Source organism: Rhinolophus sinicus, linkage group LG10 (assembly GCF_036562045.2).
Source record: "Rhinolophus sinicus isolate RSC01 linkage group LG10, ASM3656204v1, whole genome shotgun sequence".
Lineage (NCBI taxonomy): Eukaryota > Metazoa > Chordata > Mammalia > Chiroptera > Rhinolophidae > Rhinolophus > Rhinolophus sinicus.
In genome coordinates this window covers 32,319,503-32,334,592 of record NC_133759.1, presented here as the reverse complement: position 1 = coordinate 32,334,592, position 15,090 = coordinate 32,319,503, and the positions used below count along the sequence as shown (strand labels likewise).

General features: G+C 34.3%; 1 protein-coding gene across 1 annotated transcript in view; it reads right to left on the bottom strand.

Annotated features, from left to right (window-relative positions):
* The window catches only part of DNAJC13 (DnaJ heat shock protein family (Hsp40) member C13), a 99,804-nt gene that overhangs the window by 63,655 nt on the left and 21,059 nt on the right, over positions 1–15,090 (bottom strand). The window contains exons 2-9 of the mRNA XM_074314084.1: positions 14,294–14,374; positions 8,071–8,146; positions 7,104–7,253; positions 6,599–6,640; positions 3,792–3,992; positions 1,408–1,614; positions 1,219–1,314; positions 227–318 (exon numbers count right to left, since the gene is read on the bottom strand). Of these exons, the coding sequence (XP_074170185.1) occupies positions 227–318; positions 1,219–1,314; positions 1,408–1,614; positions 3,792–3,992; positions 6,599–6,640; positions 7,104–7,253; positions 8,071–8,146; positions 14,294–14,361 (932 nt within the window). The 5' untranslated portion in view covers positions 14,362–14,374. The remainder of the gene's footprint in view (positions 1–226; positions 319–1,218; positions 1,315–1,407; positions 1,615–3,791; positions 3,993–6,598; positions 6,641–7,103; positions 7,254–8,070; positions 8,147–14,293; positions 14,375–15,090) is intronic.

Here is a 15,090-nt window from a genome sequence, read left to right as displayed (position 1 = left end):
ACTTCTTGTAACTATGTATATAAATTTTATATAAATTTTATATATATAAATTATACATATAAAATTATATATATAAATATATATATAAAATTGTAGTTGACATTGTCTTTTCCTAAATGACATAATTTAAAGTTCTGGATTATAAATCTTTGTTTTTCCTTTTTGATGGAGCACTTTGCCTTTCACATACTAAGATCTCGAAAGCTTAATGAATTAAAAAAAATACCTTTCTGTTGAAGAATATTTCCGTATTTGCCCTTTTATAAATTCAATGGTAAAAAGTTGTGGATTTTCCGAGTCACAAACCAATGCAAATACCTAGTGAAAACAAAAAACAAGTTCAACAAAAGATGTTTAGTTTTATGGCATCTCATTAGAAAAAACTACACGTTACTACCACTTTTATTAGGCATGATCAAAAAATGTGAATGCTGCTGTTGAGTGCCATCCAACGGACGGGCAGGGATTTTCAATACAGGAAGAGGAGCATCAAACCTTAGTAACAGTGTGTGACAAGTTTCAGCTTGTTTGATGCAGTCAGTCGGATGTGAGCTACGGTTGAGAGAAGGTGTGCTTTAAAGTATACTGTAAATCATGGATCACGAACAATGCATTAACATGAAATGGGCAAGGAATTTCATGCTCCATCATGACAACGTTCCATGTAAAACATCGCTTTTGGTACAATTTCTGTCAAATAAAAACATTACAGTGTGTCCTCATCTGCCTTATTTACCGGATCTGGCACTGTGCGACTTTTGGCTCCTCCCCAAATTCAAAATGACCATGAAAGGTAAACATTTTGAGTTGATTCAGGACATCAAGGCAGCCATGACAGTGCAACTAAAGACAATCACTAAAGAGGACTTCCAGAACTGCTTTAGAAAGTGGCAAGAATAATGGAATAACTGTGTTCGAAGCAAGGGGGAGTATTTTGAGGGGGATTAATGGCAATGTGTCTTTTATTGTAATACAATTTTTAAATTTAAACATTCACTGCATTTTTTGATCACACCTTTTATTCATACACAATTATTGAATAAAAAGTTCCATTCATTGTATACTTGGAAAATAAATTTTGAAATATTCATTGTTCTAAAGATAAATACAATAATGTGAAGAATACATATTCTTCCTATTTCTCATTCTTTAAGCATGAAAAAAATATTAAAATAGAAATTTGTCAATGGAAAAAAATCTCATTTTAATGAAACTTACTTCTCCTAAAGGTTTCAATGTTGCAATATTATAGGTTGCTGGATCACGTTCTACCAAACATGTTTCTGTAAGAGCTAGAACTCTTTTTACAGGTTCCTTCAAACAAAATTGAGACATTAAAAAGTTATTGAAGAAAAATGTCAAAATCAGATGAACAAATTTTTCTTTTTTTAAACACATGGGTCTTACCGAATGTCTTGGAGATATTTTTTGGACTATAAATTCTGCTAAAGATGTGATGGATTCATCAGTGCTGTATTTTCCAAAACGGAGATTCAAATATTGCTCAAATTCTAAAGGTTCTTTTCTGATCCGCAATGAAATACCTATGTAGTTGCCAGCATGATCTATTGCACTTTTGATAATTTCTTCTCTTTGCTCTGATGCAAATAAATGCTGCAGAAATTTTGAAATTTAAAGTCAGGGTTGAAATAACTAAAATGTAACCATATTGAATCAACTTAGAGGAAAGAGATTAAAGTAGCAATTCTAGAGGAAAAAAAAAATAGATCTTACCACAGGTAAATAAGCAATGTGTTGTGGTAGAAACAATATTACTAAATTAAAATCACACAATCTGAGATATAGAGTCTTGCAAATAACTCGCGGAATGGAAGTTATACCATGGTTCTCATCACCATATGAAAAACAGCACTCTGAGGCTTTCAAAAGGGTCCCAAGAGACCCCGGCCAAGTCCAGCGGGGGTGGTGGGTATTCAACGGGCAGAATTCCAATTTCAACTAAGGTAGCTATAATTTAATCTGTTTTCATATAGTGGGCTTTCTTGAAAGATTACCCTAAAGAATGTTTAAATGTTTACAAGTCATTGGTACATGGATACTACAAACCAACCCCCAGGAGTGTATTTACAATGGTTAAGAATAAGGTATTGATTGCCACTTGCATCTGGTGCCTGGAGACCAGAAGCAGTAACTGTCCTGCAAAGGGCAAGAGAGTCCCACACACAAAAAAAACCTGTCCTGCCCAGAATGCCAATAGCTCCCCTACTGAGAAACACTGGATCAGATCATGTTTTAAAACCTGATTTTATTTCCAGCAGCTTATCACAGTTGCTATGGATGTAGACGGCAGCAGATTAGATTTGTTGAATGAATCTGTCACGCTATTACATTTGTAGTGAGTTGAATCATTTTAGCTAGTGTCTTTTAAAAGGCAGAGAGTATGCTTAGAAATTAGATGATTAAAACTGCTTAATGACATTAAGCAATAAAATATGTTGGCAACTATCAGAATTCTCATCCCTAATATTTACTATATGCATAATTCAAGGTTTGAGTGAATTACTGTGATACAGTTAGCCTGTTAATATGTACAGGCCATATTCCTATAATTACGTATGTTTTCCACCAAGAGGTGAATCATTACAAATTTCCAATGTCCAGGGAAGAGACACGCCTTTGGACAGCACGAGCACAGCAGGCTTCAGGCTGCTTTAGCATGGGAGAGGGAACTAACTTTCTTTTTGGGCCTTCATCTTTAGGTCTAGATTCAGAGGTCGTAACACGTCTACATGTGTGTTCCTAGATGAGGGACAGCAGGATGATACCCATCACCTGGATAAAGAGTGAAATCTAGGATGGAAAGAGGCCTACAAGCTCTGAAGAGCTAACATATTTTGCAAATCAGATTGTTTGCCTTCCCTTTCATTCTTTCTACTTCCCTTTTGATACCCTCTAGCCTGTTATGTATTTATTAGGTTGGTGCTAAAGTAATTGCGGTTTGAAAGGTTAAAAATAATTGCAAAAACCACAATTACTTTTGCACCAACCTAATAAAAGTTTCAGGCTTGCCCTGGCTCTGCTACCCTAGGAAGGATAACTGTGTACCGAACACTGAGTCTTGGAGTAGTATACTCAGGCCATTAAGGTAGCTACAGGAATTAAAATTCTCAAGAGAAAGCTCAACTGAGCCCCTCCATGTGCACACTCTCTCTTTACTGTTCATCTTTGAGATGTGGAGTTTCATTAAGGCAGGATGTTTCTTATTTAAAAAAACAAAACAAAACAAAACATGACATCATCTACAGCTTAGATTAACAACCAGGGTCTCAGCATCTTAAATGGCTTCTGCTATACCCTACAATTTATTGTAATTCAGAATTTCAAGACAAAAACATGCAATGAATCCCAAAGTTGGAGTTTCGATGAATACTCAGAATTCAGATTATAAATAGCTGGGCAAAGGAAAGATGATTATAAAGATAAGAGATTTTAAATTACTTTTTCAAAGGAAGCTTACAAACTGTCAGGTAAGACATTAATAACAATGAACAATTCTAACTACTATTTATTGAACACTAAGCCATACAACTGTGCCAAACTTTTTATATAATCTCACCTGATCCTCAAAAAACAACAAACCACCTATGACTCTCCTCATTTTAAAGAGCTACAAATTGGGATTCAAGCTCATTGATACCAAAGCCTGAACTCTTAATACCATACTTCCTCCCAAAGGACTCACATGAAATTTCAAAATGAAGTATAAAAACCCTGCTTTCCTTCAAATGGTCATGTTCCTTTTTAAATGACTTTTTAAAAACAGTACTTACCAATCTACTAAATCCTCCATAAAGTATACAAAACCCTCCCTGATAATCAGAGAGATCTACAAAGCCTTCAATATTTCTATAGTCATAGGAACAGAGGACTCTGTTAGTTGCAGGATTAATTTGATCAAAGCCTCCAGGAGTTACTTCCAAAATGACAGGTTTTCTTGTATCACTCCAGTGATGCTTATAGCAGTTATATCTCTAGAGAAAAAAATATTAATTTTAGGTTCATATATACACAAACAACGAAAAATGTAAACAACACTATAAATATTTAAAGTTACTATCCAAATGGTTAAAAACATTAATTTTAGCTATTTGGAGGTTTTTGCTTATTTAATTAAGAGTTCACTCTGAAGATAATATGTCCTTTTTAAATTAACAAAATTTTGGGTTACAGTATTTTGTAAAACAATTTTAAGTTACTCTTATGCAAATCTATAAAAAGAAAAACAAAGGAAATAATAGAAACGTTATTCTGAAAGTTTTACTGGAAAAAAGATTTCAACTTTTCTTGATAGATTCTTTTAATTAAGTTAGATCCAGAAAAAGCTAAGTCACATTTCGGGGAAGTTACAGTATTCGATTTAAACAACCTAAGCTAGCTACTTCAGTATATTAATATAGATTTTATTTCTACAGACACAAAAAAGCTGAAGCCTCAGTCTGACATTAGGCTTTTCTAATCATACCAATGAAAAATTATCTTGAGATCTCATTAGCAAATAAAATTCTATTTAGACCATAACATTCTTTTGTAAATTAAAGTACCTAATATCAGGAATGATTAGAATTGTCAACACTCATTTACTACTCAGTTTTAAATTCTTATTAAAAAAAAAAAGGGTTTACTTGAGGCAGCTAAACAAAATTATATGATACAGAAAAAAATAATTTAAAATAGGCAAAGAAAATACAAGGATAACAAAGTGTCAGATGTGAAATGAATATCCCTTTGCCCACCCAAAAGTCCACGAAGTTTCCTACCCATCAATATGAAGAGGAAAACATGGTCAGTTACATGACTCCTAAGGTAAAAATAAATTGGTGGCTCAAGACTACAACTATTTCTAATACTGAAATAAGAGTGAAATTCTTTTGTGGGTGTTCATTAAAGAGAGTAAGGCATTAAATCATAAACGCCTCCACTAATATCCCAACACCAAACTCAGCTATGAGGTTCACAGGATCAAATCACCCTCAAGTCCCACCGCATTATTGACTGATGGCATCATACACACTATAGTTCCATAAACGGAATTCTGCAGAAAGACAAAAAGATGTATTTAGAGCCTGGATTTGGAACTAGAGGATGAGGCAGCGCCACACCTCTCCAAGGGTGTGGGTAGAAGGGAAGCCACAAAACACGGTGGTGCTTTTCCAAACTTTTCCTATTTACATGCCCCCAACCCACTCTGCAGGATATTCTCCATTCCTCCCAGCAGATCATCAACTGTCAAAATGAGATATGCCCAATAGCAACACATCAGTATCTCTCAGGATTGTGGAGGCCAAGAAAGAGACTTGAGAGTCCCTGATTTAGAGTACATCCAGGGGCAATTTTGAAGGTCTGAGGGCCAAATTCAATGAATGCAAGAGTGTTGTTTAGCCAGCACGGCATTTGGGGGTGAAGGAGATGCCACTTATTTCTGATATAGAATCAGGTAGACTGCCCTTCAGGAAATCTTCTAGAGACATTGTTTCCACCAAAAGTTTTGAAAAATGTTAAACTGTTTACGTTAACTGATACAAAGGGAAGCTTATAAACAAAATCTGTAAAGTAGTTGTTTTCCAAACAGATGAGATATACAGAAAACTCACCTGGTAACATAATTAAAATAAGCATACCAAATTATGATTTATAGAAATTTGTTTGTGTCTTAATAGCAACAAGAAACAAGCAGCTCACCAAATGCCATTAAACTATTTTCAATGGCTCCTGGACAACCAGCCAATTGCCTGAGCTAAGTCAGTAAGGCTTCTAGGATGCTGAAATAAGCAGTAGAACATCCATAGAAAGGATGAGAGCTTGAAAATGACAGGGGAATGGTATGCCAGCACATCAGAATTCAGTTCCTGCCTTTTCCCAGAAGCCAAATTTCTGAACAATGCTATGAGTTTAGGCATTCTTCTGCCCTCTCCAATCCCCCAATCGTAACAGCATACCTTCTCATGGGAAAAAAACCTCAGTATTTCAAGGGAATGAAAAAAGCATACACTCAATAAATTGCCAGTTCCCCACCCTAGAAATCTCTAATTTCATTTAAATGCTGCTGTAACATGACTAGAAAAAGGCTTGGGAAAGTTAAGAAGATTCTAACTAAGTAACCATGACTTCCTCAAAGCTGTCAGTGCACCATGCGAAACTTCATTACCAGCCAGATCCAGTGCAAGAACATATAGTAAGAGTTTTGATCCACCCAAACCTTACAACTTTAATACTCCTGCAATAGGACACTCCTACACCAAACAGCTACTGCATGTTCCAACAAGTCTTATCAGCAGTGCAGTGTTTACTGCTGCTGTTTAGAATACTGAAAGAGACACCTGAACAGTGACAGCCTTGTTTTTAATGCTCCATAGTTCTCTGAAGACTTTTCCCAACTATCAGCATTAACAGTCACAAATCTAATTCCTCATATCTGCGTTTCCTGTTAAACTACATTCATCTATGACGCAGACTCAGGAGACATTAAAGTTATGTTTCCTTAATTCCCTTTAGCTTTGTCAGAAAAGGAACACACAGATCATGGAATGGCAACATTTGAACAAATAAAAATAGATATTAATAAATGTTAAATACTTGCCCTTCCTGTGATTTTTCCTTCTGAAAAATCAGTTCTAAATCTCTGAAAGAAAAAAACAACTACAGTTAATGGCAATAGACTTGTAAGGCAAAATCACAGAGCTGTCCTTTCCACCCAAACCAAGTAAAATCCCAACTTGGTAACCTTGATATCTAAAAAATATGATCAAAGTTATAGTTTAAGGATATTTAATAGAAAGTGTTTCTATTTTTCTATTTTAAAATTCTGGAATTTTATTGAAAAACAAGATAGATTAATTGAACATGTAACTGCTTTGTTCTGTAAATTACACTTAAAAAGACTAAAAACTATCAAACACACAGGATTTTCCAGTCTTTCAGTTAGAGGTAAGTACAAGTTTCACAGTGTCAAGTTCAAGGTCATTAAGGGAAAAACAAGCATAGTGGGAACAGAGGCTCTGAACATTAATACCTATACTTAAAAAAACTGTTTCATTTAAAAGAGAAGAAAGAAATTTAGTTTATTAACATGGAACTGTTCTTACCAACGCTTCTGTAAGAAGTTCTGTTCTGTGCTCTGTAGAAAATTTTAAAGTTTCTGACTTTTTTCCACTGCCTTTACGAAATGTGAGGTTGAACTCTGTTCCTTGTCCTTTTCCAACAGGGCTAACGCTGCAAATGTCTCCATAAGGCCACTAACAAAAGAAAGGAATTCTTTCAACTGGTGTTATAATATAATGAAATGCAACAATTACTTGCACTACTTTAATTTCACAATCACTGATTAAATGAGAAAAATTTTACAAAATAATACTGCGGTCTAAAAGACGTTGTCTTACAATACTTCTATAACAATTTCTTTTAAAGGTTTTCAGTCATGAGAGACAATGATAAAAAAAAATCCTATCTGTATTCCAATTTTAATGATTAATGACATTAATCCAAAGCAATTAAAACACACAGAAGTGAAACGAAGTGGGAAATAAAATTTTATGATTACCTGCAAATCTGTTAAAAATAAAAAAAACCCAAATCTGTAAAACATGCTGAATTTACAATTAAAATAAATTAGCATATAAATATGTTTACTTATCCATATTCAGGTTAGTCTTGACTTTATAATCAGTAATCCTACTTCAATGACAAGTATGTTCCAACCATTATACTTGAGATTGCACTTGCTATTTATGTATGCCTCTACTACAGTAACCGGGCCTTTAAAATTATAAAGAACTAATTTACCAACTTTACACAAAACAGATGGCTACAATCTACACTAATATATCAAAAACTTATACCATTTAGAACCAAGAAGTAAGCACATTCTCTTACCATCCCCCCTTTATTTATTTTTAGTCCAAGCATTGAGAATTATATAAGTATATCAATCTCTCTCAGATTTGGTATTTCTAACCTAAAGTACTGATTTCAGGCCAGGGAGTTACAGGTCATATCCTGGCTTTTAAAAGTCAAATGGTGTTCAAACAAACACCTAACATCTAACTTGATTACCTGATTTGTTACTTCTAAAGTATTGGGATTATATGTAGTAATCGCATGGGTTCCAACTGAAAAGACACGCTTATACCTACAAAGGAAAACAAGTACTTAAATTTAGTCTTAAATGAAAGAAACATTTTGTAAGAAAATATATATAATATCAACACAAAAGGAATTTCAATAAATAGAAATGTGTTAGTTGATTAATAGTGACTAAATGTAGCTTAGTTTTATATTCTCACTTTTTTTTAATGCTCTGAAATGTTATTGGCACTAAAACCCACCCACCATTCATTTTACTGTGAACTAGTACGATCCTTAAGTAGAAAAGTATGATCTATACAAGCAATCCTGTGTTGTTAGTGTGCACAAAGTTAGCAAAGCACTACGTGAGGATCCCAAGATTCTAAAAAGAAAGTTTCTATTAAAAAATAAAAAAGACACTGCACACTACTAATTCTTTCAAAATATCCTTGTAACAAAACCATGATACAAAAGAAGGAATAGCTGTGACTGGTCAGTCAGAGCCATATTCTGGAATCTTAACCATTTCTACTTAAGCAACTACTACCTATTACATTTTTAAGTGTTGCAATTTTATGGAAGTAGGAAGCCTATACCACAGACAAGCAATTTTCACTTCTCACTTTGCTTCCTTCACTTAAAGTAACATCTCAAGGAGAAAAAACATTTGGGTATCAATAATCCTTTAGAAGAGAGAAAAGAATTCATAATGATAAAAGTGAAACTGCATTAGAAAAATTTGCATGTAATGTCCAAGTGTTCCAGCATCATGTGTTGAACAGACTACCTTTGCTGCTGGAGCTGGCTTTTAATACAACATTGTGTATAAAATATAAAATTCCTATAAAGCAGATGTGATACTATTTGCACTTCTGGGTAAAAGATGTTCAAATCCCAGATTGCCTGATAATAATTACTAAGAGTTACCCAAAGAAAACACAAAAAGAATTCAGTATAGACTTATCTAAGGTTTAGAAGCTGGCAAGGTCAAAAGCTAGGGTCAATAAAGCAATGGGGGGAAAAAGCCAAACTCACTCAGGATTCCTAGGGTTATCAGAGGGTGGCGAGGTATGTAAACGCCAGGCAGCTAAAGAGAAGATTATCTCTTCTCTGGAAGAATTCTGTTACTACTTACAAGAAAGGTCTCAGAAATTCACGAATTTCATTTTCCCTCAACTCTTCTCTCAATTTCCTCTAACTAGGCATTAGGCAGACTATCTATGAATGTGGGCCTCTGCCATTGAATTTCATAGATTGATCACCACACATCCCAACGTACTGAAGTTAAAATCCTGTTCAAATACTAAAACACTATTCTTAAATTCAGAGCATTTGCTACAATAAACGTATGAAAATATTAAAGTGATTCACAGATAGATTTTACTTATAATTTCCACCCAGAAAAAATTAAGAACCTGTGTTTTCAACATTACTCTGAAGTTTTCCACAATGAATCTGCACTGCTTGCTTTAACTGAAACGTATGTCTCTTCCTTCCGATCGGAAATGGCTTGCTTAGGCCAAAAAGGAAACTGCTCCTTTGTGAAAGAAAAGTACTTTTTACCCCTGAAATCTACTCCCCCTTCCAGAACAAACAATTTAATTATGTGCTTTACAAGTGGGAAATGGCAAGCATAAAACAAAGGCTACTTTGCAAGCTCAGAGTCTATGTTGATGGTGAACAGACCTGACTTACTAAGTGCACAAGTAGTGGCTGCAAAGTGAGACCCATGAAAACTATTACAAAGGTAAAATAAAATGGGTCACATGAATATCCTCAAGGGTATGAACAAAAAAGTGATGTTTTGATCATAAAAAATTCCTAACTGGGCAGGTTATGTATGATGGGAAGTCACAGCCTAAGGCCTATACGACTGATTAACCTCTATCTTAAACAAGCCCTAGCCATTATTTTTGTGCACCTAGAATAACACAGTGAAAATGTTAAAATGATCTCTTTTCCAGACCTTCAAAGATAAACATCCCTGGTACCAGCAAGACATCCCCAACATTGCTCTTTATTATCTTTTACCTGCACACCTCTGTAAACGATGGATGTTAAATGTTAACTATCCTGCAGCCATCGATGCAAAAGAAGTATGTATCTCTCCATTTTACTTTTCATCCAGTCCTAGAAATTTCCCCACTTTACTTTTTCCCACCTCCCTAATTTACCATCAATGAATTTCATGTAACCTTTCTCATATCTTCTCTTTTGATTCTAATGTATAAAATAAACTGCAAAACAGGTACTCACTCCCTAGAGCATTTTCTCAATCCTTTGAGATTTCGCTTTCAAGACTGGCCCCAAACCTTGGCTCAAATGAACTCTTTAAACCTTTCTTTAGGCTTGAAATTACTTTTGTTGACAAGGGAAATATCTGGAGGAGTTACCTTAATTTAGGCATATTAAAGAAAGAAAAATATTTATTCATCTTTACTTCCACTACCAATAATATATTACTGAAATGTTGGGGTTGGATTGGGAATACACACACACACACACACACACACACACACACGGTGCTAAAAAAATGTATACAAATTTTAAGAAAGGAAAAACCTGTATTAAAATTGTAATACTCAATATATACTGGTAACAAAAGATGAATACAAGTCATGTTTGACTTCTGCAATTACAAGAGGTGCTCAAAGTGGCTACCATCCGCGTAACTTTACTGAAGTTTCTTCCTTTCTTAAAATGTGTATACATTTTGTTTGGCTGTGTGTGCGTGTGCGTGTGCATGTGTATAGTGAATATACATATATTATATACAATATATATATACTCATATATGGATATGGAGCGTCTTAAAATTGAGGAGCGTTCCCAAAATTCCATGCAAATTTTGTTGTATACAGACCTGTTTCTAGAAAGAAGGTTCAATTAGCAACTCTGAAACAACAGAAAATTTTTAACATTGGCCATTTATTTTTTACATTAGGATTGACAAGAAATACTTTAAACTTAGATTAGAATTGGCCACATAAATAGGTTAAGTATAATAAAAGTTTCAGTGCTACATAACGGCATGACCTAATGAAATAACAATCACTATCTGGAAAATGTAGGACCTTTAAGAAGTTAAAAGCTTCAAGGTATGTATTTGTGAAAACAACAAAAACACTGTTGAAAAAATTTTGAAAGGTCTAAATAAATGGAAAGACATCCCATGTTCATGGATCAGAAGAATTAATGTTGTTAAGGTGATAATATTCCCCTAATTAATCTACAGATTCAGTGCAATCGCTATCAAAATACCAGTTGCTTTTTTTGTAAAACTGACTAGCTGACTCTAAAGTTTATATGAAAACGCAAGAGACCAAGGACAGCCAAACTAATCTTGAAAATGAACAAAGCTGGAACCTCAAACTTCCTAACAGTACAAAGCTATAGCAATCAAGACAGTATGGTACTGGCGTAAGGACAGGCACAGAGGTCAACGGAACAGAATTGAGAATTCAGGAATAAACTTTTACACTTATATTTATGGTCAACTGCTTTTTGACGAGGATGTCAAAACAACTCAATGGAGAAAGAATAATCTTTTCAATAAATAGTGCTGGGACAACTGGATATCCACATGCAAAAGAATGAAGCAGGATGCCTAATTCATACTATATACAAAAATTAACCTAAAATCAAACCTATAAAAAAACCTCTTAGAAGAAAACATAGGAGTAAATCTTTGAGACCTTAGATTAGGTAATGGCTTCTTAGATAATATGACACCAAAAGCACAAATGGCAAAAGAAAATAAATTGGATTTCATCAAAATTTATAACTGCTTCAAAGGATATCATTAAGAAAGTGAAAAGACAACCCACAGAATACGAGAAAATATATGCAAATCATCTATCTGATAAGGGACTTGTATCTATACTATATCAAGAACTCTTATATCTCAACAATAAAAAGAAATAACCCAATTTAAAAATGGGTAAATGATTTGAATAGACATTTCATGAAAAATACACAAATGGCCAAGAAGCACATCAAAAATTACTCGACATCTTAGTCATAACGGAAATGCAAATCAAAACTAAAAGGTACCACTTCATACCCACTAGGATGGTTAAAATTAAGACAGACAATAACAAGTATTGGTAAGGATGTGGAGAAAGGGGAATCCTCATATACTGATGGTAGGACTGTAAAATGATGCAGCCACTTTGGAAAATAGTTTAGCTCTTCCTCAAAAAGTGAAACACAGATTTACCTGGTAACACTACATAACTCCATATAACATCAATTCCACTCCTACGTATACCCAAGAGATTTGAAGTATAGCTTTACCCATAAACTTGTACATGAATATTTATAGCAGCATTATTCATAATAGTAAAAATGTGGAAAAATACAAATGTCCATCAAGTGGTGAATGGATAAACAAAATGTGGTTTATCCATACAATAGATCATCTGGCAATAAAAAGAAATGAAGCACTGATACATGCTACAACAAGGATGAACCTTGAAAACATTATGCTAAGTTAAAGAAGTCAGTCACAAAAGGCCGTATCTTGTATGATTCCATTTATATGAGATGTCCCAAATAAAGAAATCCAGAGACAGAAAGTAGATTAGTAACTGCCAGATGCTGGGGAGAGGGGAAAAGGGAAGTAATTGCTAATATTTTAGAGGACATTTTTTTTGGGTGGTTATGAAAGTGTTCTGAGAACTTTACAATATGGTTCAAAACTATACAGTATAATAAAAACCACTAAATTGTACCCTTTAAAAGGATGAATTTTATATTATGTAAATTATATCTTACAAAAGCTATTATAAAAACAAAAAGTTTCAAGGTATGAATGATGGAAGCAAGGAATTATGCTGAGTGCACAGAAATTATTCTTCTCCAAATTATTACAAAAAAGAAAAAAGGACTGTCTTAGTCACTACTTTCTAAGAACATTAAAAAAATTTTCCAGATGATAACAATTACTGACAAGCTCACAAAGCAAAAAGTATTACAGTAAGTTTGTTCTTTGGAATGAATACTATAATTATATTAAAAACAGAAGTTATATTATGATGATCAGAGCAATCTACCACTTGAGGAGAAAGAATCACTTAAATATACAAGTTTTTTAAGGCTGCTTCAAAGAACTAAAGAGACTCATACGCTAGTTTTCTCTCTAACTTCGCTCAATGAAATTAACTAAAGAAAAAACTTCATTACAAGAATTCTACAAGGGTAACAATTATGTTAATTTAGGAGCTCATACAATTGAGCTACTAAACTAAAAGGAAAGAAAATGAAACACTCAAATCTTTCAAAATTATAGTCAGTTTGCCACTGCAAACCAGAAACACTACAGAATTCAGATATTGCACCATTCTAAGAAGCTACCACAATATTACCTAAAAAATGAAAAGAATAAAAACTAGTTATTGGCTTTGTGCCCAGGTCATGTTTTATCTACCTGAGGCCTCATCTGAAGCGGTCACCTATTTGTCGAAGTGTGGCACACCATGCTACTTATTACTATTCAAAAGGACCAGAGACTAAATTTTTTTTTAGTGCTCAGCAGGTGCCATTCATTGAATACTCAACGTATTTAAGGCATAGTTTAAAAACCCTCACACATTCTATTATCACGTCATTTAATCTTTCCAGCAATTTGAGGGGCAGGAATTACCATCCATTTTATAAAAAAGAAACAAGCATCTACACCAGGGTCTGATTAGGCAAACTACTAAAAAATGTCACTAGCCCCTCCCAAGGAAAAGAAAAGGTCAAGCCCAATTTGTAAGCTTCATTACAAGCCTAAAGAAAGATTACAAAACGCACTATTGGCCTGTTTCCTCTGACAGTCAAATGGGTATGAGAATGCGTGGATCACACACAGGCTGGTCTCTGGGCGATTCAGTTGTGGCGTTAACACTCTGCTACAACTGCACAACCTCATCATTAATGGATAGCATCCAAGAGGGTGGATAATTGGTTTACTTGTAATTGTTACTTTTAATTCTTACCAAACTCCTTCCCAGCACAGACACAGAAAGCCAGAAGTGTCAAAAGAAAAAAAGAACAATTTATTCTAAATGCAGCATTTGCATTTAAAATATGCACATATGCTTTTCAGAGCAGACGGGCTGAATGGTTATTACGGAGTTGTGGGGCTCTACTCAACACATTGATGGAGTACTGTTTAAAATGATACTTTATAGAAACACAGGAAAATAAAACCGACAGAAATACTTACTTCCCCCTCCATGAATGTTTTGTTGTGTAGAAACAGGCCAAATCCTTATTTTCCCTAATTATGTTCATTTTGTGCTGAAACCTAGAAGAGAAAAATATGGGTGAACTTAGTACAATGTCAAACTTAGTTTTTCCTGAATCTCCCACCCCAGACTTTCATAGCCTGCCATATGGTAGTGATCTTAAGGCACAATTTCTTCCACACGACCATAAGGTTTTCAAGGACTGGGACTGTCCATTCGCCTATTTGTCACGGCCACCATATTGTGATTGCCTGCTCTCCTCCACTGCACTGGGTTTCCTGAGGGCAAGAATTGCCCTCTGTTAACCTCCCAAGTTAAGAGACTCTTATAAGAAATGTTCAAGTAAATGAATCTTTAAATCTCACATTGCCAAACAATGTCTTGGCACATAATAGGCACCTGAAAATGTTCACCAAGTGTCAAACCAACATGAAAAGGTTGTTGAGTTGCTAAGTGCCAGCCATTTTGCTGTCACTGTCACTTTAAAGGGAACCTATTGTAAATAAGACTTAACTTAAAAATTACAATATTCTCATTATAAAAGTAATGCATGTCCATGGTAAGAAATCTAAAATGTTCACAAATAATCTTTCACCCTCACATTCAAAGATAATCATTCTAGCCTCCATTCTTCTATTTAGGAAAAAAAGGTTTTGTTGTTTTTTTGTTATTGTTGTTTTTAAAAAAACAAAACAAAACTGAGATTGTTATTTATACAGCTTACCCCGTTTTCACAGAACGTGAACCTTTTCCCATGGAATTAAATATTCTGAGA